We start from the raw sequence: 26,163 nt of genomic DNA, 5'->3' as shown, positions 1-26,163 counted from the left end.
TTTGGTTACAAATCCTTAATTTGTGAATTGCTTTGGCTTTGACAGAAGTATTTACTTTCTCTAAAGTTTGGTCCCTGGGCCTCGCAATGTTTACTCCAAGAAGCAAGTGTGATTTAGGCGTGGAAGGCAGCCTCCAATGCTCGAGCTTTCTCTGTGATGTTCTTCTGAAAGGGCATCATGAAGTCGTCAAAGTCCACCTCGTACGTGAACCGCTCCCTCCGCAGCTCCCTCTTCCTGATGAGCTCCGCTGTTGTGGCTTCAGGACTCCAGACCTTAAATACACAACCACATCCAGAGCAGGTATGAGTATGATGGCGAATAAACGTGCTAGTATCTAGATGATTTTTAATACGATTCATTTAAAACTACCAAATTTACTTCTAAGTCTATTTTAACTTGTTTTTCCCTCTTACATGACATCAGTGGTTACACGGGCATCACTGTTTCTGAAGGTGACTATTTGGACTACTGAAATGCTTTTCAGTTTCCTCTATGATGACCTCTGGCTCCACCACTCTTCATTTTTAGGATGTCAAAACAAGGACGCAATGGAATCAGAAGACCATTTGGGTTTACTACCTTTATGTCTTATGGGGAAGTCAAAATTACTTTCATAGTAGAAGGCAGAGGGAGCTGGTTGTCTGTTTTTCAGCATGGTTTGATGGGCATTAGCAAGACTACTCTTATTCTCTTTTTAATTGTAGATGTTTTAGGAAGCTACTGAATAAATTCAGTTTTAATTAGTATGAAACTGCCAGGTGAAATGATAGTAGTGAGTACAAAGAAGAAGGGTTGGATCTGAGAAGCACCAAGAAAAGGTATCTGTAGAATCTGGTGACTAAATGGCTATAGGGAATGGCATTGACCAAAGAAGACGTCAATCTTTCACAGAAAATGAAAATGTCAATACAGAAATAATAATAGAGGGAACCAGATATTGGGAGCTAAAGAAGTTGGACTTACTGAATCAGAAGTAGCACAAGTTGGCAAAAGGACACCTTTATATAGCAACAATGAAAGATAAACTCTGGATATTTGTTTGGGTGCTCTGCATAAAAAGCATTTGAAAAGTGACATTATGAGTTTACACCACATTATGAAGATCTTTCCAAAGTACTTACCCTCCGTGGAATAAATGTGATATCCACTTTCTTGGTATAACCACTGGTAATCAATGAATTGAGATAAACCACATTATCCTCATGTATTTTCTTTTCTTCCAATATGGTTGGTACACTATAAATGGATAAAAGTGGTTCCTGGAAACAAGATTTAAAAGAAAACCAAAACTATTAGTTGCATAAACCTATATACACTTTCTCATATTATTTGGTGTTCTCCATCTTACTCTGAAGCCAGAAAACTAAAAACTAAAAATGCTACTATATAAATTATAATTTGAAATGAAATAGAATATTATTATAACCTTGGGTAGAAAAAGATTACTTTGCTTTGTTTAACTCTACTTAACTAGTAGTATCAGTGACAGATCTCATAAGTCTTCAAGATATCCATCCTTGACCTATGGCCATTCATTAATCAGAAGGTTGTATTCCTACTAAAATGATAATGGTGCACATAGTAGGAACTTTAGCTGATAGATCCTCCTTCACCTCTGGCCATCCTTACTTTTGTCCTCCATGTTTGTTATTCTCTACTATCTGCTACGATCCCTTTACCCTATCCACTTCCTACCACCTACATTTCTCCAACCATTTCCATTTGATAACATTAAAGCTTTTGTTTCTTAAATTTCATCCCCTGTCCTATGTCTGCCAAGAATCTCCAGGGATCCTTCTGCTTCTTTAAAAGAACCTTTTAGCCTAGACACGCACTTAGAGTGTCCCTGCAAATGATAAAGCCTTGATGTCTTGGAAATCCCCACAGGCAACAACCTCAACCTTCTCCTTATAGTTTAGAGGTACCCATACCACTCCAGATTATCAGGAACAGTTAATTTGGTGCCTTAAACCTTTTAGAGTCATGTTGCATGATACCCAAGTCACAAGTGGCCCCGTATCCCAGAGTTCAGTGGTAGTCATTAAAATTCCTTGGTGGGGGTGGGAGGTTGGGGAGAGTGGTAAGGTGATTAATGAAAGATTATAAGACCAAAATGAAGAAAAATCATGTTTTACTTCATTCCTCATAAGGGTCACCCTCCTTCCCTTTTGGGCCATCTCATTAAATCTATAATTCAGGACCAAATATACATATAATACATACATATATATATACAAATATATTAATATACATCCAATACCAGTTCTGTTTTCAACATTCTAATTGTATTTGACTGAACCAGTTTGGTTTATGTGTGGGTTCTGTTTGCAATGAGTACTTTTTAGTAATGGGAAATTTCTTGCTAGATATTTCTTTAAAAGTATTGCATAATGGTGCTGAAAATATGGATTGCCTATTATTTGGTCCATGTTGTGTAACAAGATGTAAATAGTGTCACTGCCCCACCCCCCAACAAGTTTTTAAGGCGTTCCAGTTACTAATGGGTAGTCAATTGCTTTTCTTACCTCCTCTTTCTTAATTTCAAGGACTTCAGTCTTCATTTTAGGAGGTGGCTTGCCTTTCAGTTTTTGGTTTTCAGATTTTGGCAAGTTATCTAGCTTTTCTTTAATCAAACCAATTATTCTATAATCAGCATATGCCTTTGCAATATCCATGGCAGTATGTCCTGTTTAGAATAGAGTTATATAAATTCAGAGTTATATAGTAAACAGATTAATAATAAATTGTGTAGAAAAATCTCAGCACATCAACCCTAAGTATGTGGTAGTAAGGGTGGTTACTAAAGCAAATAGTATGTGTAAGGTCACAGAGCTAGATCAGATATTCTTGAAGGTAGACCAGCTCTAAAATCTTATAATTTCATATAAGGAGGTATATTCTAAAAGGAATAGGGAAGCAGATGGTCACAAACATGCTATGAAGGTGGCTGGGTATTATGACACCTATAATAGCTCCAGGAGGCCTACCACAATACTACCTGTGGCTCAGAGGAAGCCTGAAGCAGCCAGAGGTTTAATGATCTCAGATCAAAAGGAAGCAATGGGTTCCACTATAAGAAAATGATACCTCCAAGCAAGCTCACATATTTATTCAAATGATTTTTTATTCTTCACTTGTGATATTTATGATATAAGGTAGGCCTTTCCATTTACTTCCTGGAAAGCCTCAATTCAGAAATGCTTTTATCCAGCTTTAGAAGGAATCTAAACCTACAGAGGCTTTAAACTATGCCAATTATTAGGAACTGACAATTAAAACGCTGTAATAGCCCCAGGTATGACCTGTACACTGGTTCAAGTCCACAAACTACGTAGTGGTTACTGGGCCACCATGAAATAACCACAGGAATTGAGAGTAAATGTTTAGAAATTTTTATAGTAATCTGATAGAAGAATTTTCTGTCATTTGAATCTAATCATAAAAAAAGTTTGGGCTTGTATTTTGTGGTGTGTTTTTTTCCCACTTCATTGTTCTAGTAAATCATTTTTTATTGTATTTTGTAAAAGTATCAGTCCATGAAAGATTAAAAACATAAAGAATTGGCCCTTTAACACCAATGATTTGTGAGGTAGCGAGGATGAGACAAAATTCCATAGCATTTAACTCAGGCTTGTGTTTGCATGAGTAACTCGGGGAAAATATGGTGTTACATACAAGAATAGAATCAAAAGGGGTTTGGAATTGAATATAAATTCTCCTTTTTCTAACCCTAACTGTTGATAATATAAACACATACCTTTTCTATTTTCCAGCTGGAATTTAGCACCAATATCAAGTAGGTATTTGACAGTATCCAGTCTACAGCTCTCAATGGCTCTACTTAAAGGAGTTGAGTTGGTGATTGAAACTGCATCTATCATGGCTCCAGATTTAACAAGAAGCTCAACAATGTCTTGTTGGCCTGCATGGCATGCAAAATGAAGTGGAGTCCACAGAAAATTGTCTGTTGCGTTTACGTTAGCCCTACAAAATAAGATAGATGCACAAGCTGAAAATATGGGTTGTTCCAAACACTGGAGGCTAAAAATGCTAAGTTAAGATTCCACAGTTTTATCAAATTGTTCAACTTATAAAAGGAAGCTCTGAGTAAAGCTCTATCATATGTTCCTTGACAAGTATTCTGCATTATCTGACAGTCTTTGTGTATATGTATATTTTGTTTAATTTTTAAAAGGCACTGAAAATCCTAGGAGTTATAATTTTTGCAAAGGTTAAAATCAAGAAAAATAATAAAACTGAATACAATGAAGATAAAAGCTGAGAGGAAATAAAAAAAGTTGTATTATTCCATTTTGTATCTACTTTCTCTGCATACTATGACTTTTATTAAAATTCTAAGCATTATAATGTATTATTTAAAATTTTAATCGTTTTTAAAGATTCACTGTCCAAAAGTTCAAATTCTCATGCGTTGCTTTATACTCCCTCTTGACAATATACAAATTTGAATCTTTATTGGACATTAAACATTTATATTAATAACAACAATAATACCTTTTGTCAAGTATGCAATTACTATGCGACTAAGTGTTTTCCATATTTTAAGTAATTTAATCTTCAACAAATTCTGTGAGCTGATTCCCATTATAGCCCCAGTATAAAACTGAGAAAACTGAGGCACAAAAAGCCTTAAGACACCTACTCCAGGTAATTAAGCTATGGTAAAAGAAGGAATTAAACCTGAGTAGTTGCTTTAGATTAAAAAGTTAAATGAAAATGTCATGCTTTGATATTTTAAAGATATTGACAAATGAACCAAAGAAAAGACTGCTCTCTCTAGAGGAGGGAATCAGACATGTTCCTTACTTAGCCATGATAGCAATATATCCCACTTGTTGGGTTGGAATTTGTTGGGAGGAGAGAGAGAGAGAGAGAGAGAGATTAAAAAGCAATTCCATGTAAAGTGTGTATGTTCTAGAGATCTGCTATACAATATTGTGATTATAGTTAATAAAACTGTACTGGGCACTTAAAATTTGTTAAGAGTCTAGATCTCACATAATTTGTTCTTATCACAATGAAATAGTTTTTTATTTAAAATGAAATGGAAAGTGACTCCACACCAAATAGGTAAAGCTCTGAGACCAGATTAAATTCTCTTGGGAGGCCAGTGATACCCAATCAGAAGGCTTCTTCTAACCCCACAGTGAAAACTTCTTGGCCTTCACTTTGTGCATATGTGGGGGCGGAGCCCCAGAGAGTAGTTTCCAGGCTCTCGGCCTCACATAGACAGGTGCTGGCTCAGGTAGTAAATGGCCAACTGTGATTGCATGGCCATCAGCTGTGGCTAGTTGGCCGTCAGCTGTAACCAGTGAGCCATTGGCCACTAATATAACTGCTGTGGCTATGCTAGGAGAGGAGAGAAGAGAAAGAATGGGGCCTAGCAAGAAGATGGCGGCTGGGCTGGCGAGTGTGGATGGCGGTTTGCGGACAGTGTGGATCCAGCCTCCAGTGAGAGCATAGTGCCGCCGGCGAGAATATACTAAGTATGACTCCCCTATCTATGGCTCCGTGTGTGTTCCTTTTTGGCCTCACCATATCCTGCGTTCTTATATGGGGAGCGGGACCAGAGACCCCGCAGGCCTCCCCGCACGACAAATGGCGCAGTGAGCAGGGTCTCCCGCACGACAGCATAGTTGTTATTGGCAACCCATCTTCATGTACATACATTTCTATGTTCCCATTAGCCTGGTTCCCCATATAAGATCTACCTGTAATCTAGACTTCAGGAGTGAAGCACTATGTTTGTGCTACTAAAATTCGAAACTTGAATGTATCTTAACTTTCACTTCCTTGAAATATGAAGACTCATAAAAATTTAAACCTCACCCAACCAAAAACATACCCTTTTTCAAGAAGAAACTTGACCACATCTAGGTTTCCATTTGCACAAGCAGTCATTAGTGGTGTTTTGTAATAATTATCCTTCATATCCACAGGAATCCCTGATTCAAACGCCTTTTTCAGAGAAGCCAGGTCTCCCGCCTTGGTGACAAAATTAATATTTGAAAACACCGTCCCGGGATCGTCAATGTACCACACAGAGTCATCCTGAATGGGGTGTTCTGGAGGATGATCCTGATTAAACCGATTGCAATCAGTTACATTCTTGTAGGTTTCAATCATGTAATATGGTGGCCCACCATTACTCCGGCGTGGAAATGCATCGTCAGGGATGATGCAGATTGGGAGGGGTAAAACAAACTTGCCTTTCTTTGCCTTTTTGGCCATCCCTGTTTTCTTTTTCTTAGGCCCATAAGATCCCAAGACATAAGATTTGCTTAGGTATCTGGTTCCCTTAAAAAAATCATTAATGTTGACCCCTCCTCCCCGGAATTTTTCATGAAGTTGAGCTATGTAAAACAGCTGTTGCGAGTCGACCAATTCTTGCTTCTCCTCCAGCGTCATCACAAAATCATCCTTGCTGACTGTCCCATCACCCCTGTCCACAAACGAAAAGGCTTCCCGAAGGAAAGTCTCATTTACTACTGACCAATCGTGAAGTCGAAGGGCCCAGAGTGGATTAGGATTTTTGGCTCCAGGCTTGGCCAGTTTATTAGCGATTCGCTCCGCCCGCTGTATTTCCTTGCTTGCAGCTTTGAAGCCTCCTTCCTTAGCCAGAGCCTTGGGTGTTTTATGATCTAAATTCTTCCATTTCAGGTCACATCCTAAATCGTGAAGCATCATTATTATGAATGGTGCCAAGGCATCTGCATGATTCTACACATGACATTCATCCAACTTCCAGTTATTGGTTAAAAGTTTTTCCCCAAATTATTCATATATAGAGATGAGCACATTTAGCTATTGTAATTAGAAAATTAAGCTATGAAGCTATGATTTTTTTTCTGTGCTTCACTTTGGTGAATTCTGTGAGAGATACGTTTCCAATTTACAATATCTGCCCCCAAATGATTAGGACATCAACCTCTATAGATATTTAAAACAAATACCATTTTGGGATACTTGCTAGGAAACTTCATGCCATAGCAGGAAAAGAGTAAGGGTGACATGAATTTGGAAAGCACTTGGATTCAGACAGCTTACATAGGGCCTTGGGAGCTCAGAATGCTGAACAACACCTGCTTCTTTTTGAATGATTATGACTATAAATCTGTGTACAACCTTAAACTATATTTTATCTGTATTCTCCATGAAACTAATGTTATTTATATTGATCTGCTGTTTTGTGGTAAGGTCATGTGAACAACCTAACAGGAATTTGTTCATCAAATCTGAAAGGATTCCAGTATTATATTTGTCTAAGTTACATATTAAAATTCATTTTCCTTTTTGGTTCCTTATGTAAAATTGTGAGACCAACATTACATATAACTATTCTCCAAATAAATACACTTTTCTGAATGCACAAAGGAGTCTACTTCCTGCTACCATGAAGGCTATGCTATCTATAGTAAGTGTCTTGAGACATTAAAAATACATTACATGTTTAAATGTCAGACTACCATGTTTCCCCGAAAATAAGACCGGGTCTTATATTAATTTTTGCTCCAAAAGACACATTAGGGCTTATGTTCAAGGGATGTCCTCCTGAAAAATCATACTAGGGCTTATTTCCCGGTTAGGTCTTATTTTCAGAGAAACACGGTATGAAGAAGCTCTTTCTAGTATTTTGAATCTAGAAGACGCGTCTATTGCTTTGTCAACATCACATAATCAAAACAAAATGTTACCTAATCAGTATTTCTAGCAACCAAAATTTATAGGCAACTGCATGTAAAAAAAAAAAAAAACATGTCCCTCCAACAGTTTATAGTTTTATTCCTTGTCAAAAAACAAATTAATCACCAGTGCTTTTCAAGATTAATACTTGCTTTAGAATTGTCAAAAATTAAAATTTTATACTAAGACTGATTAGTTTATTAGTGATATAAAAACAGTATTTGGACAATAAAGATTCTAAAATTTTTATATTGGACAGTTCCAAGAACAGTGACTTATTTGAAAGGGGTCTCGATAGTATAATTCCATAGCATAATAATTCCATAGAATTCCAAGTAAGCTGTTTTTACTGGGTTTTTTTTGCTTATTCAGGGTGTCTGGGGTTTATCTACCATCTCCCTATACTCACCCCAGCACTATGGATCAAAGGATTATTAAACCTGCTTTAACTTGCCCTCTTCTGCTCCCAGTTTACTCCTACTTAGAAACTCATCTATGTGAATAAAAGACTCCAACATCCCAGCTTTAAGATCTGAAGGCATTTTCCCCCTCCATTTGACTTGGGAGACTTTTTATCTCCTTTATGATTAGTAAATAAAAGATCTATTCATTCCCTTTGTGATTTATATTCCTCTGTGATCAAGATACTCAGTTTTAGGGGCTGGTGCTGTAGAACACCAGCAGCCATAGGCCTATGAGAAGAACTCTCCAGGAGGTGGGTGCTTCAGAACTACTCCAAACTCCCCTCCCTGCACCCCTGGACATGGCACTCACACTGCTTACAGGGACTTGTAAATTCCTCCAGCGACAGGACCAGGACCGGGGCAAAAGAGGGGTACACTGAGGATGATAGTTTAATGTGGGAAAATCATTCAGCCTTTACATTTAAGTATAGAAGACAGTAAACCCACAATTTACTCAGAAGTAAGCATTTCATTGCTAATGGTATTTTTACTGCTCTAATTGACTTAGATCTAAGATTTTACTCTGCTGCTATGGAAGTGGGTCACCAACATAGGATGGGTGACGTGGTTATACTTCCAAACATGCTCTAGAACTCAGAACACTTTTGGACATTTCTTTTAAAACCAGTCTAGTCTTATGGTTCTGCCAGGAAGATAAATCTTTTCTGTATGACTGGGTAAGGCCTTTGGCATGGCCCAAGCTCTGGCCCTTTGCTTCTGTTTCCTTTCTGTAACTTTATCCCAGGAGTACATAAACAATAGAGTATATGTCTGGTGATATGGGTCCCAGTAAGAAAGCAGTTGACATGTTAAAGATGAAAAGGTTTGTCACAATCTGGGCAGATCTTTCGTTTTTAGAAATATACAATGTTAAAAAATGAAATGTCACAATAAACTGCTGATAGTGACAGATTTGAAAAGATTAATGAGATGGTTTATGAGGGCAAAAATTGCATTTGCTAATGTTTTCCTTTATTTGTTAAAAATGTTTATTATTTTGGAGGATGGGGAAAGAGTATGAGTTTTGTATAAGTTTATAAAAAGTAAAAGTGGATCAGTTATTACACTATTAGTTATGCAGGCACATAAATCTTATTTATGATATTAGTGATAACAGTATAGGATTTCTAAGTCTGGGTGACTTCTACAATCCTGTGCCTGTACAGAAGACAGAAAAACAAAAGCACTTTCTCTGCTCTATTATAGAGTCACTAGACTTTAAGTTTTTGCCTATTTCTCATAAACTGGAAAAAACAACAACAACAACAACCCTACTATCATAAAGTTCAGCAGAATGCAGTCCCATCTCTAACACAGTTAAAAACTTTTCATGTACATTTAATTAGCATGTAATTAACACTAAATTGATCCATTTCTTTAAACTTAATTAGCTAATACTATCATTTTATGGAATACATTAAGCTATACATAACATAGTTTATATTCCTAAATTAATAGTTACTTAAAAGCTGCAGAATAATCTAAAATAATATTACTTACATTTCAAATTTTCCATGAAAGTTTTAATTTTATTTCATGTTTCTCCCCAAAATATTTCCCCCATAATTTCAAATTATCCAGAAAAGTTATCTTTGCACTTGACACAATAGGATATTTTTTAAAGGTAAAATAATTAAGAATTAACACTAAAAGACATGGTTTCCTTGTGTTATCCTTGTTTAGATTCATGTTCACATTTTTCTAAAAAAAAGAAGTTAATAACTATAAACACTTTATAATAATTTGTTGACTTATGACCATTTCTCTATAGATTTTTAACAATAACCTAAAAATATTCATGATTTAACAGAAAATAGAGTAAGAAAAACATTTCAATTTTCTTTCTACATTATATGAGTCGGGCTACTGAAAACATAAGCAACTGACAAGTGACAGACCCAAATTCTCTGCTTATCTGTAATATGGGTAAATCATAAATACTTTAAGAATAAAATTTTACCTCGCTGAGCTATATATTTACAGCAATCTGCAAAACCACCCATGGCAGCATAATGAAGTGGTGTATTCCCATTCATTGCAATCAGCCCCATGTCTCCACTGTAGACAAAAAGAAGCTTCAATATCTGCAAAATAAATAGTGGATGTTGTATGTGGAATAGGAATGTACATTTACTGAATGAAGACTGCATATGTGGCTATTTAAAATTAAATTGAAATGAATTAAATAGAAATCTTAAAAACACAGTTCCTAAGTTTCACTAGCCATATTTAAAGTACTCAAAGCCATACATGGCTAGTGAATTGCACAGCAGAGATATAGAACATTTTCATCATTGCCAAAAGTTCTATAGAACAATTTTGATCTAGAATATAGGAAACTCTATATTCAGCTGGGCATTACCACTTTGGTAAACCTAGGCAATTTTAGAAAGCATCAGACTATGGTAAACTTCATCAGAGGAGTACACTTTCTTCATCAAATGTAACTTCTATTATGATGTATATTTTTATTGCAGGGACGAGACCCAATGACAAAAATAAGGATAACTATGTTAAAACTCAGAGAAAATTGAGTACTTTCAGATGAAATTCAGAAGTTTTAAAAATTGGACAGCATTGGTTCCTATTTTGTTTCTGCAATGTCACTGTAACTATGAGGTAACCTCTTGGCTGATATGTCCAGATAATCAGAATACTTACAGTTTAAAATTGAGATGAGTTATTAGATGAACACAAACATCAAGGAGATAAGAATACCGTTTCCCCGAAAATAAGACCTAGCCGGACAATCAGCTAGAATGCGTCTTTTGGAGCAAAAGTTAATATAAGATCCGGTATTATATTATATTATATTATATTATATTATATTATATTATATTATATTATATTATATTATATTAATTATATTATATTAAAGACCTGTTCTTATATTATAGAAAAATAAGACCGGGTCTTACATTAATTTTTGCTCCAAAAGATGCTGTAGAGCTGATTGTCCGGCTAGGTCTTATTTTTGGGGAAACATGGTATGTTGTCATTGTTCTCCCCACAATTAGATCATACCATATTTTGAAGATTCTAATATGTAATAGAGGCATAAAATATAATAGTCCCAGTTGGCAAAACTTTTAAATTGTCATGGTTAAGAACACAGAAATAAACCATTATTAAATATATATATTAGTAAGCAGATAAAATTGAATAAAGAATGAAAATGTTTTTTAAAACTAATATTTGGTATAAAACCTGTTTTAGAATTACTTAAGGAAATCAAGATGGTAACTCAGAAAAAAATTGTCTTAATGTAACCTACATAATATTTAAAATTTTTGAGCAAAAGGAGAAAAAATTTTTAGCAACAGATTTTAAAGCAAAGAGCACATTATTACATCAAAAAAACCTCCTCTGGCAGCAAAGTGTGCAGCATGATGTCTGTCATTATCAAATGCATTCACTTCACCTCCTCTTTCCAATATCCCTCGAACTAGTTCTAACACTCCTTCTCTTGATGCTTCCATTAGAACCGTGCGACCTGTGGACTGGACATGAAATAGATCAAACGCTGTTTATACTTGTCATGTGTAAATGTCAGATTTGGTATAAATACGATCTAAATTTTGGCCTTAGATTCACACTGACATGGTTAGTTCTCTACATTTTTATTAGCTTCATGCAACAAATAGGAAAAAATGAAGCCAGTACAGTGGGTCAATCTCCAAAATGCAGAATTCTAAAATCACACTCAAGGTCATACCAGATATCCCTGTGAGAAAATCATGCTAAAAAGCACATTTCTTGCAAAGAAAGTAGAGCAAAAAGGGAGGAAAAAAAGGTAAAATGTACGCTAAAATTAGGTTATAGGTGTTTTCTAATAAGAAGAAAATCTATTTTTATTGTCTCAAAATTACAATTAAAAGAAAACTTAATAAAATTTGCCAAATAAAGAGAGGGAGCAAAATGAATCAGGGAAACAGCAGAACTACATATTTTCTTTCCAAAAAGATACATTTTTATTAGGCATCAGTGAAATTTTGTCTATTTTCTATAACGATCTTTTAACATTATGTAAAATAAATACCAATTTTCCAAACGTAATTAGGAAACAGACTGTAGAATCATGGCAATATAATGAGAGCATATCATCTTAAAGCATTTTGAATAGAAATGAACAGCCTATAAGCTAATAGGATAATTTTAACACATTTAAATGCAAAAATTACACTAAAACTCTATAATTGAAAAAAATGAATATTTATAATCACAGGAATAGTCATACTGAGTTGATAGCATTTGGATTGGCTCCTTTTTCCAAAAGTGTCAGGCACACATCTTTAATATCATGTGCTTCTTCGCAAGCTTTAAAGAATATTGGCTTTCCTTCATAGGTAGAATTGTTGACATCTGCACCATATTCCAGGGCAATCAATGCACAGCGATAATGCCGCTTAGTAGGTAAAATGCAGTAAAACAAAATACCTGTAGAAAAATAGAATCCCAAAGAGTACTTAATACTTAATAGGGGCTTGAGCATTTGAATCAGATAAGAAGGAAAAAAGAATAATTTTAAAATCCATAATTAGCTAGTTGAAAGTGGTAGAGCAAAGGCATATCTGGCTTTGATTTCTCTCTGAAACCAACTGAAACACCAAGACAGAGAAACAAAAACAAAAAAAGAAACTAGACCTCTAATAGTTAGAAAACAGTCACAACCGACTGTGACAGGACCTGCTTTAGGGAAGAATCTGAGTGCTGATATGTCAAGCCCCCATCAACAGTGAGTATTTGACATCTTGCAGTCTATACCCTACGTGTGTCTTCTTGGAATATGCAGGGCTATGGATTCCAGAGGGCTACTGGTGGGTCCTTCTGAAACTGCAGAGTGGCAAAAGAGATGGTACTAAGTGATGAAATGTGTAGACTGCCCATGTTTATAAGAAGCAGGCTGACAATACAGTAGCAATGAGAAGAAAAAGTAGATAGCAAAGGCTCTGACATTTTGACAAATCATTTTGTTCCACTGAAAAGAGGAAAATGCTCAATCCCCACACCCAGGACCTATGACATACAGACTCTGAATATAATTCATGTCAAAAATGTACTACAGATCAGGGATATTGTTATAATCCTGGGGCAGAGTTTTGATCAGAGTCAGGTAAACAAAAGTCAACCTCCAGACTATATAATGACCTCACTCTAAAAAGAGGCTTCATTCAAACAGGAAATAGCGTGATCTAGGGGGAAAAAATTGAAAGAAAGTAAAGGAACCTGATAATATAAGACAGGCAAAACGTATATACTAGGAAAACCACGTGACAAGTATTGACTGAACCATTTCCATGAGAGCAAAGAAATGAAGTGTAACTTTTTCTATAACAACAGTGCAAAGATAGATCAAGATCTAAAAGAAGGACTGTTTGGACAATGTAAGATAAATAGAAGGAAAAGATGAAACTTGGGAAAGAAAAGGTAGAGAAAAATAAAACCAATAAAGAAATAAAAGTTGAGGGCGGATGGGTGGCTCAATTGGTTGGAGCGTGAGCTCTGGGCAACGGGGCTGCTGGTTTGATTCTCACATGGGCCAGTAAGCTGCACCCTCCCAACAAGAATGAAGACAATAAGCTGCAGCTGAGCTGCCGCTGAGCTTCTGGGCGCCTGGATGGCTCTGTTGGTTAGAGCTTGTCCTCTCAACCACAAGGTTGCTGGTTCGACTCTCACAAGGGATGGTGGGCTGCACCCCCTGCAACTAAGATTCAACAATGGCAACTGGACTTGGAGCTGAGCTGCGCCCCCCACAACTAGATTAAAGGACAATGACTTGGAGCTGATGGGCCCTGGAAAAGCACACTGTTCCCCGATATTCCCCAATAAAATTTTTTTAAAAAGAAAAGTTGAATTGGAAGCAGAAAATAGGAGAGGAGACACTGCCAAAACCATGGTTACGAACATGGAAGAAAAACTTGAAAGAACTAAGAAAACTGTAATTGAGATGATCAAAGAATTTAAATGGTCTAGAGAGGCAAAGAATATTTAACATGTATGTAATTGGTGTTCAATAACATGTATGTAATTGGTGTTCAAAAATTGGAAAAATATGCAAAAATATGATAAAAGAAATCTGAATCTGAAGATTAAAAGAGTATATTGGGACTCAGGAAAAACTGATTAAGAACAATCAACAAGACATGCCTATGTAAAGCTAGGTGAAAAAAGAAAAGAAAAGAAAAGTGTCCTGGAGCATCAAGATAAAAATTAAAGTCATCTATAAAAAAGAAGAGTCAAGATGGCCTCAATACTTTACCACAGCAACATTCAATGGTGAAAAACAACTAAAGGATCTCTATAGTGCCACTTGGAAAAGAATATAGGGAATTTTTATACCTATCAAGCTGTTGTTCATATATAAAAGCAGTGGACATGTTAAGTTCAAGGACACAAAAAGTCAGAGAATATAAGCCCAAAGGAGCTTAACTACTTGATGACAAAAAAATGAGTCTACCAGGAGATCAATAGAGAATATGCAACTAAAAGATTGATGAAAGATGCTGAATCCCTTCAACCACAGAACCAAAGTTAAATCATCTTAGGAATTCTAGATATAGAAAAGAATATTGTAATTCATAATAATTTAGAAATAATGTAATTTAACAAAAATTTGGAGAAAGGAGAGATAGCATAAGCATTTGATTTTCCCATTTTTTACTGCTGGAGATGGATATATTACTTAAAGCAGATAAAGAAGTAAAGTTAAGTGACAGATATTTATTATTTAAAGGTATAAAAATAATCATAGAAAGAATCAAGATGATTATAATTTACTAAAATTGGGTGTTGGAAGGGAGGTAAAAAAGGTGAGAGGAAGAATTATTTTACTAATCTTATCTTTTATAGTAAATTATCAATGAATACCATGTAAGGTGCTAATTCAATAAACGGTTTATTGAGTTATCATGTATATGAGAAGCTATCATGTATATGAAAAGCTATCAAGTTAACCATTAAAAGAACTAAAAACAGTTCTCATTACAAGAAAAAAATACTGTAACTAGGCATGGTGACAGATGTTAACTAGACTTATTGTGGTGATCATTTCACAATATGTACAAATATAAAACCATTATGTTGTACACCTGAAACTAATATAATGTTATATGTCAATAATGCCTCAATAAAATAAATAATAAAATAATCTAACAACAAAAATAAGTTTTTTTAAAAAACCACTAACTTTAGGAAATACAACTAGAAGGAAAACACACAGAAAAATAAAATAAAAAATATATGGACTATACAGAAAAATTATATATATATATACATATACATATGTATATATATTGTGCCCTCATAATAAAAGATAGATGCAAGTTCGGAGGCCAAACCTATGGGGTATCCAGATAAATATAAATTGGATAAACTCTACCATTAAAATAAACACGATTTGTATGAAAATTAAAATATAAATATATTTCATATAAACAGATATATCTAAAACAGGGTTACTCAGAATAGTTAAAAATAGAAAGATGGTCAAGGACATGGTTGAAAATAGAAAATCAAAGACAAAGCAAGTCATAGCAGGCAAGAGTGGACCAAACAACACAACTACGAGAAAAGAACATAGAAAATACCAGATGAGCTTGAAATCATTACAAAAGACCCTAAGGTACTTATAAAATGGATATTTTATAACGATGGCATGTGCAACTCATAGTTAAAGTGTACCTGGGCTGATGTTAAGGTGCAAAGAATATGAATCAACATTCCAAAACTGAAGCGAAAAAGGGGACAATGTATATGGTAGAACTAGCATACTGCATTTAGGACTGGGTATGCCTTCCTATAAGGGAGAAGCAAGGGAACAGGTGCTAGAAGGAACTATTGTAGCTTAACCTTTAAAGAGACTAATTCCTGACACTAATTCCATAGAACAACATGCAGGAAAGAGTTTACTGGCTTGGAGCTTTATGTTCTTCACATTCTGCAAAACAATTCTAAGAGAAAGTATACAGTGTAGGCCACAGTATGTCCCACATCCTTCTAAAGATCTGGTACTTTAACCATTTAAAGGTTTGCTTAGCCTTTAGAAACAATGTGCAGTGAATCAAACATCAACACCTAGAAAATAGGATGTTAGTGGAAAAGAGACTTCTGTGGAATAAGCGAAACAGTTTGCGCAAGGTGAGCTAGGTTCACTGATGTCGGGAAGACAAACCAGGCACTCGGTGCAATAGGCTGTGTAGAATCAAGGCTGTATGGGGCAGTACTACCCAGGTATTGTGGGAAATAAAGTTTTGTATTTGCTTCAAATTGCATTTTATATTTTTAATTCTTCCTATGTGATTCGTCATATTGTTTTCTCACATACTCATCTTCCAGAACCTTGACAAGTTTAATATTAATTTGAATGAGCTTAGATATTTGCCACATGGCTGTCATGTTTGCTACAAATATTCACTTGACCTTGTTTCTAATTTTACCTTGATTGTTTAGTTTTAACTTTAGAATTTTAGGTGTTTATGCTATAAAATTTCTCGAACTGTTTTGTGATTTATAGCTCTGTTGCAAACTCAAGAAGGTAAACTGTTCTCTATTACAGTATTTCCCAAAGTATATTCCACAAAACTTGAGGTATATGTCATAAGGAAAAACTGTTTCATAGTGAAATAAAGATGAAACATGTTACCATCTTTAGTCTGTCTGACAAATGTGAAATCAGCATGTTAAATTTGTTTTATCCAATGTTTCTCTAATGAATTTGACAGTGGAACCACGTATCACTTATCAACATCCTAGTGATTCAGTGGTTCATGGAACACACTTTGGGAAATGATGTTCTATAGATCTTTGAGAGGCTTCTGTTTTTTTTTGGATGTTTGTTTCAGGATATGACATTTTAAAACACATTTCAACCTTACATGTACCTGCAGTTTATTTTTTATTATTTTTTATTTTTTTGAGAATACAATAATGTATATTTATAAAGAACAGAAGTATATATAAGCACTGTTATCAAGAACAAAACAAACTCAGAAAAGAGTAATGAGAGTATTACTTCTTACACATAAGGCAACTAAAGCCCTAATATCTCAAAATCCTTTACAAAAGGAGATATCTTAATAAGTTCTAGTTCAGGGTTTGCTTTTTTTTTTGCATGTTACTTTGTTTTCTTCTCATCTACTTCCATTTTAAGCTTAGTTTCTTCAGCTGTAAGGGCTCCCAGTTTCTCATTCTTTGTTTTCTTAACGTTTTCCTTGATGGCAGCCACATCAATTTTAGTTTCAGTAGATGCTTCCTTAGGTGTCACAATTGGGTTTTTCTTTAGGTGAAATAAAAGCTTTGTTTCTTGCCTCTTGTCTCTTATTGAAAGCTTCTGTTTGTTTAGCCTTTATTGCTTCCATTTTCTGTCGCTTCTTTTGACTTGCCTTCAAGAAGTGTTCACCACTAGCCAATTCTTTATCAATCTTACTTTCTGGCTGTGGTGGTGGGAATGGTATATACTCTTTCTTAACAGTTTTTTTCCTTTGGTTCCTTGTGTTTATTCACATTTTTGTGCTTGAACTGTGGCAAAAATCTTTCCCAACTTTGTGATCTTAATTCAGAAACTTTTGTCAACTCTCATTTAATCATTAAGATTTTTATATTACAAATTGGATGAATATTCTTCATAGTATCTAGGACTACTTTTCAAACCTCTTTTAAGCCACTAAAAGGTCCAAAGGCTGAAAGCGTGTTTCCCTGAACCATAATGTAACAGTTTAAGAGTTCCAATGCCTTCAATGTAGATCCTTTGGGACCAATAAGACGTTGTCTTCTTTTTACAAATCTTCCTTTATTTTTTACTAAAGAACCTACTTTAATGATGTCACATGCAACATCATCCTGAAAAATCCATACTGCCTGTTCAAATGAAACACTCCTTGCTAATAATTTTATTAGGTCTCTGGCCCTAACGATGATATATGGATTAAAAGTCTTCTTTGTTTTACAAACAGTCAGGTCCAAGGTTGCATGATGTTCATTCAAGGCTTTCTGTACCAATGGCCAGCACTCTTTCAAGTAAGCGTCTCTATATTCTGGGAACAAAGTTGCAAAACTGCTCTCCTCCAAGGGTCTTCTAGGATTGCCCTCTGTGGAAAAACCTGGTTCCTTCCAACCATCAGGAACAGTGAGAAGTTCTGATTCATCGTGGTCCTCTGGCTTCGGCATCAGGTTACAAAATTCACTTTTCCCAGGCACTGTGGCTGACCTGTTGAATTTGGAGGACGCCATCTTTTCCTGAAGTTTATTTTGTTACATGGTGCCATTAAGTAATTAAATCATTTTTCCTTTTGTCTGTCCTCTACTCTGTTTTAAGCAAGTCACTTATCAAATGGCCAGCTTAGAGAGAGTTACAAAAGCAGGTTTTGTTTCTGTCAGGAAACATTAACACTACAAAATTGGATTCAGTTTTCTACTGTGAGGCTGATGTTATGGCCTTGTAGTTGAAGCAACTCTTTGGACAACTGATGAAATCTACCAATTTATATTAAGTCTGGTGGTAATTTTCTTAGTGATTTTCATGAGGCTGTGACAACTCCTGCCAGAACCTCAAGTTGTTTGGGCAAGGAGCTCCCAGACCATGGTCTTGGGATGAGATTAGGGAGGGAAACAAGATGGGAGAGTGGGGCTGTCTCACCTGAATAACATGGGAATGCCATGTCTCAAGTTTCAAGGCATACTTCCAAATTATTTAAAATGACCCTAGAAAGTTGGAGTTTATGCCAGAATCTATCTTAGCCCTTCAAATTCACAAATGTAACTCCTTTCTACATCAGATTACTACTGGAAGGGGACAAAATCCCTTTGGAGTCCTAAGTCAAGTAGTATGCAAGGTTCTAAAATGTAAAAACGGGTAAGAAATGTTCTCCCTCATCTTTCATTCTGAACAAGATTTTATATTTTATAATGGATGATTATAATTACAATAATATCAACATGTGTCATGTTGAAAATTCTCCACCTTTAGGAAAACCACCAAACTGCTAATGTAATTCTAAGTTTCTTTCTAAATGAAAAAACTCTCAGAACTGGTTTCCCTAAGATATACCTATACTGTTTTCAAATTTTGGGGAGTTGGAGTTCTTAGGTCCAGGAGAGAGTCACTTCTAAAGTTGGAAAGCCCAAAAGCCATTTTGTTGGGTTTTGGCTACCTAAAGAACTGCATGTGCTCGATAGCATTTTGGGAGCCTTACCTTTTCCTTCATTATCAACTATGGTCATATCTGCCTTTGCCTTGGCCAATATTTCCATGGACAACTCATGGCCCAGTTCTGCAGCCCGCATTGCGGGAGTACAGCCCATCTTGTCTTGCACATCTGGGTGTGCTCCAAGGTTGAGGAGAAAGTTCACCATATCAATGTCATTGGACACCGAGGCTAAGTGCAGAGCACTGTGCCCATGCACAGGATCTGTGAAGTTGATTAGTTCAGGGTATCCGAGCCTGGTCAGCTTCTCTATCTGCTTCTTGTCTTTGTTCCGAACACACTGAAGAACTTTGTAGATCTGCAAGTTCTCAAGTCTCTTATCTGCTAACGCCATGCTTGACCAGCTTCTTGAAAACCCTTTTCTGGACGAACACAAAAACTATAGCAGAAAAAAAAACCACACAACAGAAAACAAAAACATGTAACTCAAAGTTAATTTTGTCACCTTTATTTTGATTAAATAATAATATTTGAAGCCTTCCTTCCCTAAGAAGAGAGGCTGTGTCTTATGAAATGTGATTACCTTAACTTATTGCAACTGATTTCATGAAAGTAGAAATTACATATAAATACAAAAATACTCAGCTAACATAAAGTTCAAATATGTCAAAAAAAATCTTCCATCATAACGAATACTAGCATTACTATGCAGTTTCTTGTTATCTCATTGAATCTTCGCTCCTCAAAATAGCCTTCCCACTTACCTATGAAGGTTAGGCTAACTAAATTGCCATGGTAAGGATTTGAGCTCCCCACTATATGGTTCTGTACCAGCATGTCCCCCACAGCATGGAGACCATACAGGTATTATTAGTTAAAAAATGTTATGAAGAATGTGTAACATTTCAGGTGCTCATTCTAAACAGGAATCTACTAGGCTCTGTGAGATACCAAAGAGAAATGGGCAATTCCTGTGTCATCTTATGTAAGAATGAGGTAGGCAAATGGTTGAGACAACTGTAAGTTTTCATAAATAATCTATTACATTGTGATAAGTATTTTAACATGTAATTTTATCTACTTTTATTATTTATGGAAAAACAATCATTTGAATTGAGTAGTGGGCAAGGCTAGGTGTACCCAGCTTGCTTTTCGTCATTTTTTTCTGGGGGAAAAAAACACAAAAAACATCATATCAAGAAACTATTCCAGATAGTACAGTGGTATTATCCTAGGCCAAATCATTATCACAGTCTCTAATTTGTCTCACTGCTTTCACAACAGCCCCCGGTAGTCCAACCTCTCTATTTGGTCTCCAGAAAAATCTTTTAAAAATGTAGATCAGGTAAGATCAGACAAGCTTCTACCCCTGACCTTTGGATAGGGCTGTTCATTCCATCTCCTGTGATAGGAATGGGTCCGAGACCTAGGCTTAGTCTGTGTGAATGGACACTGTCCCCAGATGCAATGAATGTCTCAAGTGTATGCTCAGAAAAGACATCAGCCAATCAGCATCCTATGAATCCCTTCTGCCAGAAATGTATGGAAAGACTGCTCTTTCTGCTGAAGTTGTTCAGCAGTAGGGTGTGGGACCAGGGCTGCAGGCAGCCATGACGACTGTCACAGAGAGAGCATGTGTTAGACACACAGATTGATGGTAGCAGTTGCACTCAGGACTCAGTTTTGATAGAAGTCATCTACCACTTAAATGTTCAGGGTTGCCTGAGTTAAGAAAAACCTTTCCCCCAACCTTATTTTGCCAGAAGCTAGTTAGCTGAGTTTCTGTCATTTGCAACGGAAAGATTCCATCTTACTACAAAATCTGAAACTGCACCATCTTTTCCCCACCACAAACTTGCTCCCTCACCTACATTCCCTGTGGCAGTGAGTTGCACTGTTGACTACTTGCTCCTTCTTTAACTGTGTCTCTCTAGGCAACCATAACATCTGCATTACCTGTTTCCCTCCTACCTCACCACCCACTCCTTAGTCTCCTTTGCTGGTTCCCCCTCTTCTGCTAGAGTCTAATCATTGGAGTGCCCAGGGCTAGACCCTCAGGACCCCTCTCTATTCTCACACACTCCCCTGTGATCTCCTCCCATCTCATGACCATCATCCCCACTTGCAGCTTCTGATTGGACACTCTCAAATTTATACAGCCATCTCCGACTCCCCACAGAGCTCCACAGTTTATGTATCTACCTGTCGACTCTTCATTCTCGCTTTGACATCTAACAGGCATCTAAAATATAACATGTCCAGAGCAGAACTCTTGATAGCACCCTGATCTTCTCCAGTTCTATTTCCAATAATGGCATCACCATCCATCCACCTACTCAGATTAAAATAAATAGGAGCTACTCTCATTCTTTCACTCACAGATCCCCTACTCTTTAAATCCATCAGCAAATTCCTTCAACTCTACCTTCAGACCAGATCCTGACATCACTTCATCAGTGGTACTCTCCTAGGCCAAATCAGTGCCACAGCCTTCGAATCTGTCCCACAACTTCCACAACAGCCCTCTATTGCCCATTCTCTCTTCAGCCTCAGAAAAATCTCTTTAAAATGTAGATAAGATCAGACAAGCTTCCACCCTAACATTTTAGTATAACTATTTTTAAACATAAAAAATTGTATGTTCACCACTGAGATCCTACCATTAATGCTTGCCTTGCTTTATTACATACCTACCCATCCATCTATCCATTAATCCATCATATTTGTTGATCTATTTCAAAGTGAATTGTAGACATATTCCAGCATACATGTCCTTAACTGGAGTTCAATATTTGTTTACAGCTTTTTTACTTTTTGATCTTTTGAATATATAATAAAATGTATAAGTATTTAGTGTACCATTCCATGAGTTTTGACAAAAGTATACATTTATGTAACCCAATCTCCTATCAAGATATACAACATTACCCGCTTGCCAGAACATTATCTCCAGACCAACTTTTAAAAGCACCTCAACATCTTTCCATTATAATCAGAATAAATCCAAACACTTCATGAGGGTTTGATCCCTTCCCCATTAAGTACCTTCAGCTCCCTACCCCTGCCCTTCAGACCTCACTTCAATCTTGATTTAGTAATCACCAACCACACTGGCTTTCTTTCTGTTTATGGAACAAAAGCTCATTCCTGCCTCTGGAACTTCTTGTTCCCTCAGGCTAGAGTGAGTGATCTTTGCTTAGAATTTCTGCTGGTCAGTATTTCTCACCATTCAAACTGATGCCACCATGTTACCTCATTGCTTTGTTTTATTTTCTTCATAATTAAAATGAAACATTTCTCTATATGGGTCTGACAATTAAGTTCACAAACTTGTTGCAATGCTGTTGCTAACCTTTTTTTTATATATATATCAGAGGGATTATTCATTATGAATTTGTACCAATTGGACAAACAGTTAACCAAGTTTACTATTTGGAAGTGCTGAAAAGGCTGCATGAAAAAGTTAGATGTCCTGAACTTTTCACCAACACTTCATGACTCTTGTATCACAATACACGGCACTGTCTGTGAGGGAGTTTTTAGCCAGTAAACAAATAACTAATTGGAACACCCTCCCTACTCTCCTGATCTGGCCCCCAATGACTCCTTTCTTTACCCGAAGATAAAGGAAACATTGAAAGGAAGACATTTTGATGACATTCAGGACATCAAGAGTAATACAATGATAGCTCTGATGGCCATTCCAGAAACAAGTTCCAAAATTGCTTTGAAGGGTGGACTAGGCACTGGCATTGGTGCATAGCTTCCCAAGGGAAATACTTCAAAGGTGAACGTTATGATATTCAGGAACGTAATGAGGTAAGTAACATTTTTTCTAGGATGAGTTTGCAAACTTAATTGCCTGACCTTGTATAACATTTTTAGAGATATGTAGATATATGTGTATTCAATTCACGTATCTTCCCTGCTAGTATATAGTCTTCATGGAACAGAAGCTATATATTATAGTGACCATTATTTCTCCATCACCCAGAACTGACTCATATGAGGCATTCAATAAATGTTTGCGCATAAATGAGGACCAAGAGTTATATATAATACTGAGGAGTGGAAGGAATCAAAGAAGATTCCTAGATTTCTGGCTTGAGCAATTGGCTCCCTGTGTCTGAGATGGGGAGCTCAGGAGGCAGTTCAGATTGGTCAGACAGTGTAGCTGGTCAAGCTGTGGGCATGCTGAATTAGAGTCCACAGGGCAATAGGATACATAACTCAGGAGAGAGATCTGAGCCTGGTCTATGGGGAGTTATGAGGCTGTCGGTAGTTCCAGGGCAGCCTGAGACTGGTTCACAGCAAGGAGGAGAGAGTTTCAAGTGGGAAGAGTGACCACCACCATCAAATGCACACTGTTGTCTTGCCCTTCCTTTATCCCCACTTTTCTGCCTGCTGCTTATTCTTCGTGCTTCCTCCTCTGCTCCTGGGACATCAACTGTCACATGGCTTGTGGCTTCAATGTCCTCTTCTCTGTAGCTCCTTCTCTCTCTTACCCTCTACTGTGTTTACAATGTGTGGTGGACTAGGCAACCAGATAACGCAGCTTGTGAGAACCATGTGTATAAATAGGCTCCCAATAAGTCCTGAACTGCCTCAGAAGTCATTCACTTGGCCTTGGTTGCATACTTAGTGACATTTATTTTAGCTGCTGTTTATGGCTGGTTTTATTATTATAATTATCAGCCAAATTCTGGTTAGGGGCAGTGCCATCATACTGCCTACCCATGTATGTACATCCTACATGGAATAGAATAAAATGTTCCCAATTAGCTTACTAATTGTACTGAATCGATGCCACCATACTTGTGTGGACAAAGATTTCCAAATCAGTGATTTTATTGTTGACTCAGAGCACACATCCTAAACAAAGAATTAGCGTTATGCGGCATTTTATAATCAAGTTACAATGGTGAACTCAGCAGTCCATGGGCCAGTTCTGCGGTTTGCATCCCTCCCAGCTAAAGTTCTGGGGAGAGAGGAGTGCCCTGTGTGGTGTCCTTCAGGACCAAATGCCAAGACTGACCAAGAACCTCACCCCACTGGAGGAAATAACAGAAGTCCTGCCCTTTAGTGCTGATTTCCTCATAAATTGTGTAGCATCTCTGATCCTCAGGAGGGTCACCACATATACACACACCTCAACATTTATACTTTACCTCAGTGTGGCCCTGGGGCACCTTGGCATACCCCCCAATCTAACCAACTCTACGGACAGTCTCAAAAGATAGTGAAAAAGAACAGTATTTCTTGACTTGAGGTCCATGTTTGGGTCTGAATACTATGTGTGAAATTATTAATATATGAAAGTCTGTGAGGAAGAGCGCTGTCCAGGTGCATTTTCCAAACTCTGTGGGGACTGATCCATGGAGCTCATCAACTTCTTACAGGAGTTTGTGAAACAAGGGTGGTTTCTTAGAAAAAGGAACGGAGGGAGACATGCTTGGAAGAGTGGAAAGAGTACTGGATTGGAGATGAGGAAATCTGTTGTGATCCTCCCTCCTTCTGCATCATTATACAAACTGGTTGGACAAACCTGGACAGTAACCTTTGTAGTTTGTGCCTCAGTCTCTTCATCTGTGAAATGGGGATAACAATAGTACCCACTTCATGAAGCTGTGTAAAGAGAAAATGAGCTAATCCTTGTAAAATACTTAGCAAAATCCCTCAATACAGGCTCACTATGAATAATCAAACTTCTGTGGGTTTCAACACACCCACAAGCCACGGTTTATATTTGGGGGGTTCTTCACTGTCCCTTTCTAAGTCTCAGAAGAATCCTAAGGGGAGAATGGATAAGACGTAATCTCAAGGGAAAGCTACGTGGCAGGGACCAACGTGCCAAGCTCACCTCTCAGTCCTGAAGGTAATCAGAGGCCACGGAGGTCCGGGCACCGTCGCTGCTCGGCCTGCGGGGGCGCCCGGCGGCCCCAGATCTTGTTCTCTGCCGCCTGGAGCAGGCCCCAGCCGCGACCTCGGGCTACCAGAGCACGGCTTGGGCGCCCAGCCGTGAATGGTATACCTTTGGGCAGAGCAGGCGAGCAGGCGCGCGGGTCTGCAGAAAAGGGGATTTGTGTGTCCATGGACCCGAGGTCCGCCCAGCTCGAGCACGCGGCCAGGTGAGCGCAGAGGTAGGGATGGGAGCCGCCCAGACAGAACCCATTGTGAGGTTCGGCTACACAAGGCCCGGTTGCCGTGCAACCGCTTAGATGCGCGGCGGGGCGGGGCGGGGCGGGGCGGGGCGGGGCGGGGCGGGGCGGGGCGGGGCAGGCAGACGAGGCTCGTCTTCGCTTGGCGCCGGCTGTTGGTACTAGTCTGGGCAGTTGGCGGGGTCCCGGCCAGAATCATGGAGGTGGGTTCGGCGTTCCAAGCACGGTGGATGCTGGGGCCCAATGCTGATCTCCTAGGATCCTTTCTTTCACCCTCCTCTCTCACCTCCTGACCTCATTAAAAACTAATTAGAAACGTAAAAGGTCATATAGTAAAATAAAGAAATACACAATAAAAGATAAAGTTAAATGAAGAAATACAATAAATTGTATGACAAAATGAAAAGTGAACCTACTTATCAGAGACAACTGCTGTAGATTCTTGTAAATCTACCCAGAAATTTTCTTTGTATATTCTGGTATGTGTATATGCTTAAAAATATTTATACACAAATGGGAGCAAATATATCAAGGTCATATTTCAGGGCCTGCAACTATGCCCTAACACCCCAAACCCCAACAAACACACTTTTTGGGAGGCAGATTCTTAAAGCTTTTATTTATGTGACTAAAACATACTTGCTTTTAAAAAAAAAAAATAGTATGTACTAACTTCTAATTACAATCAATAGTTCT

General features: G+C 37.3%; 1 protein-coding gene, 1 long non-coding RNA gene and 1 pseudogene across 3 annotated transcripts in view; 1 reads left to right on the top strand and 2 right to left on the bottom strand.

The window, feature by feature from the left end:
- LOC141568291 (uncharacterized) overlaps positions 1 to 5,851 on the top strand; it is a 156,155-nt gene extending 150,304 nt beyond the window's left edge. The window contains exons 3-5 of one of the 2 annotated variants that reach the window (XR_012491410.1): positions 67 to 300; positions 3,774 to 5,200; positions 5,658 to 5,851. This is a non-coding gene — a long non-coding RNA (uncharacterized LOC141568291). Of the gene's footprint in view, positions 1 to 45; positions 301 to 3,773; positions 5,201 to 5,657 lie in introns of both variants that reach the window. The other variant, XR_012491409.1, reaches the window with a different exon arrangement.
- On the bottom strand, positions 114 to 25,515 carry ANKEF1 (ankyrin repeat and EF-hand domain containing 1). Its single transcript, XM_019734890.2, has 10 exons — positions 25,170 to 25,515; positions 19,358 to 19,748; positions 12,406 to 12,605; positions 11,519 to 11,668; positions 10,129 to 10,252; positions 5,867 to 6,689; positions 3,758 to 3,984; positions 2,526 to 2,686; positions 1,122 to 1,259; positions 114 to 272 (listed from the first exon to the last, which is right to left on the bottom strand). The coding sequence occupies exons 2-10, from the start codon at positions 19,701 to 19,703 to the stop codon at positions 114 to 116; spliced, it is 2,328 nt and encodes a 775-aa protein (XP_019590449.2). The 5' UTR covers positions 19,704 to 19,748; positions 25,170 to 25,515.
- On the bottom strand, positions 17,054 to 19,072 carry LOC109449020 (KRR1 small subunit processome component homolog; annotated as a pseudogene).
- Positions 25,516 to 26,163: the final 648 nt, after the last annotated feature.

This window comes from Rhinolophus sinicus, linkage group LG13 (genome assembly GCF_036562045.2).
Source record: "Rhinolophus sinicus isolate RSC01 linkage group LG13, ASM3656204v1, whole genome shotgun sequence".
NCBI classification, from domain to species: Eukaryota; Metazoa; Chordata; class Mammalia; order Chiroptera; family Rhinolophidae; genus Rhinolophus; species Rhinolophus sinicus.
The sequence above is the reverse complement of the archived record's forward strand: the minus strand, read 5'-3'. Positions and strand labels throughout refer to the sequence as shown.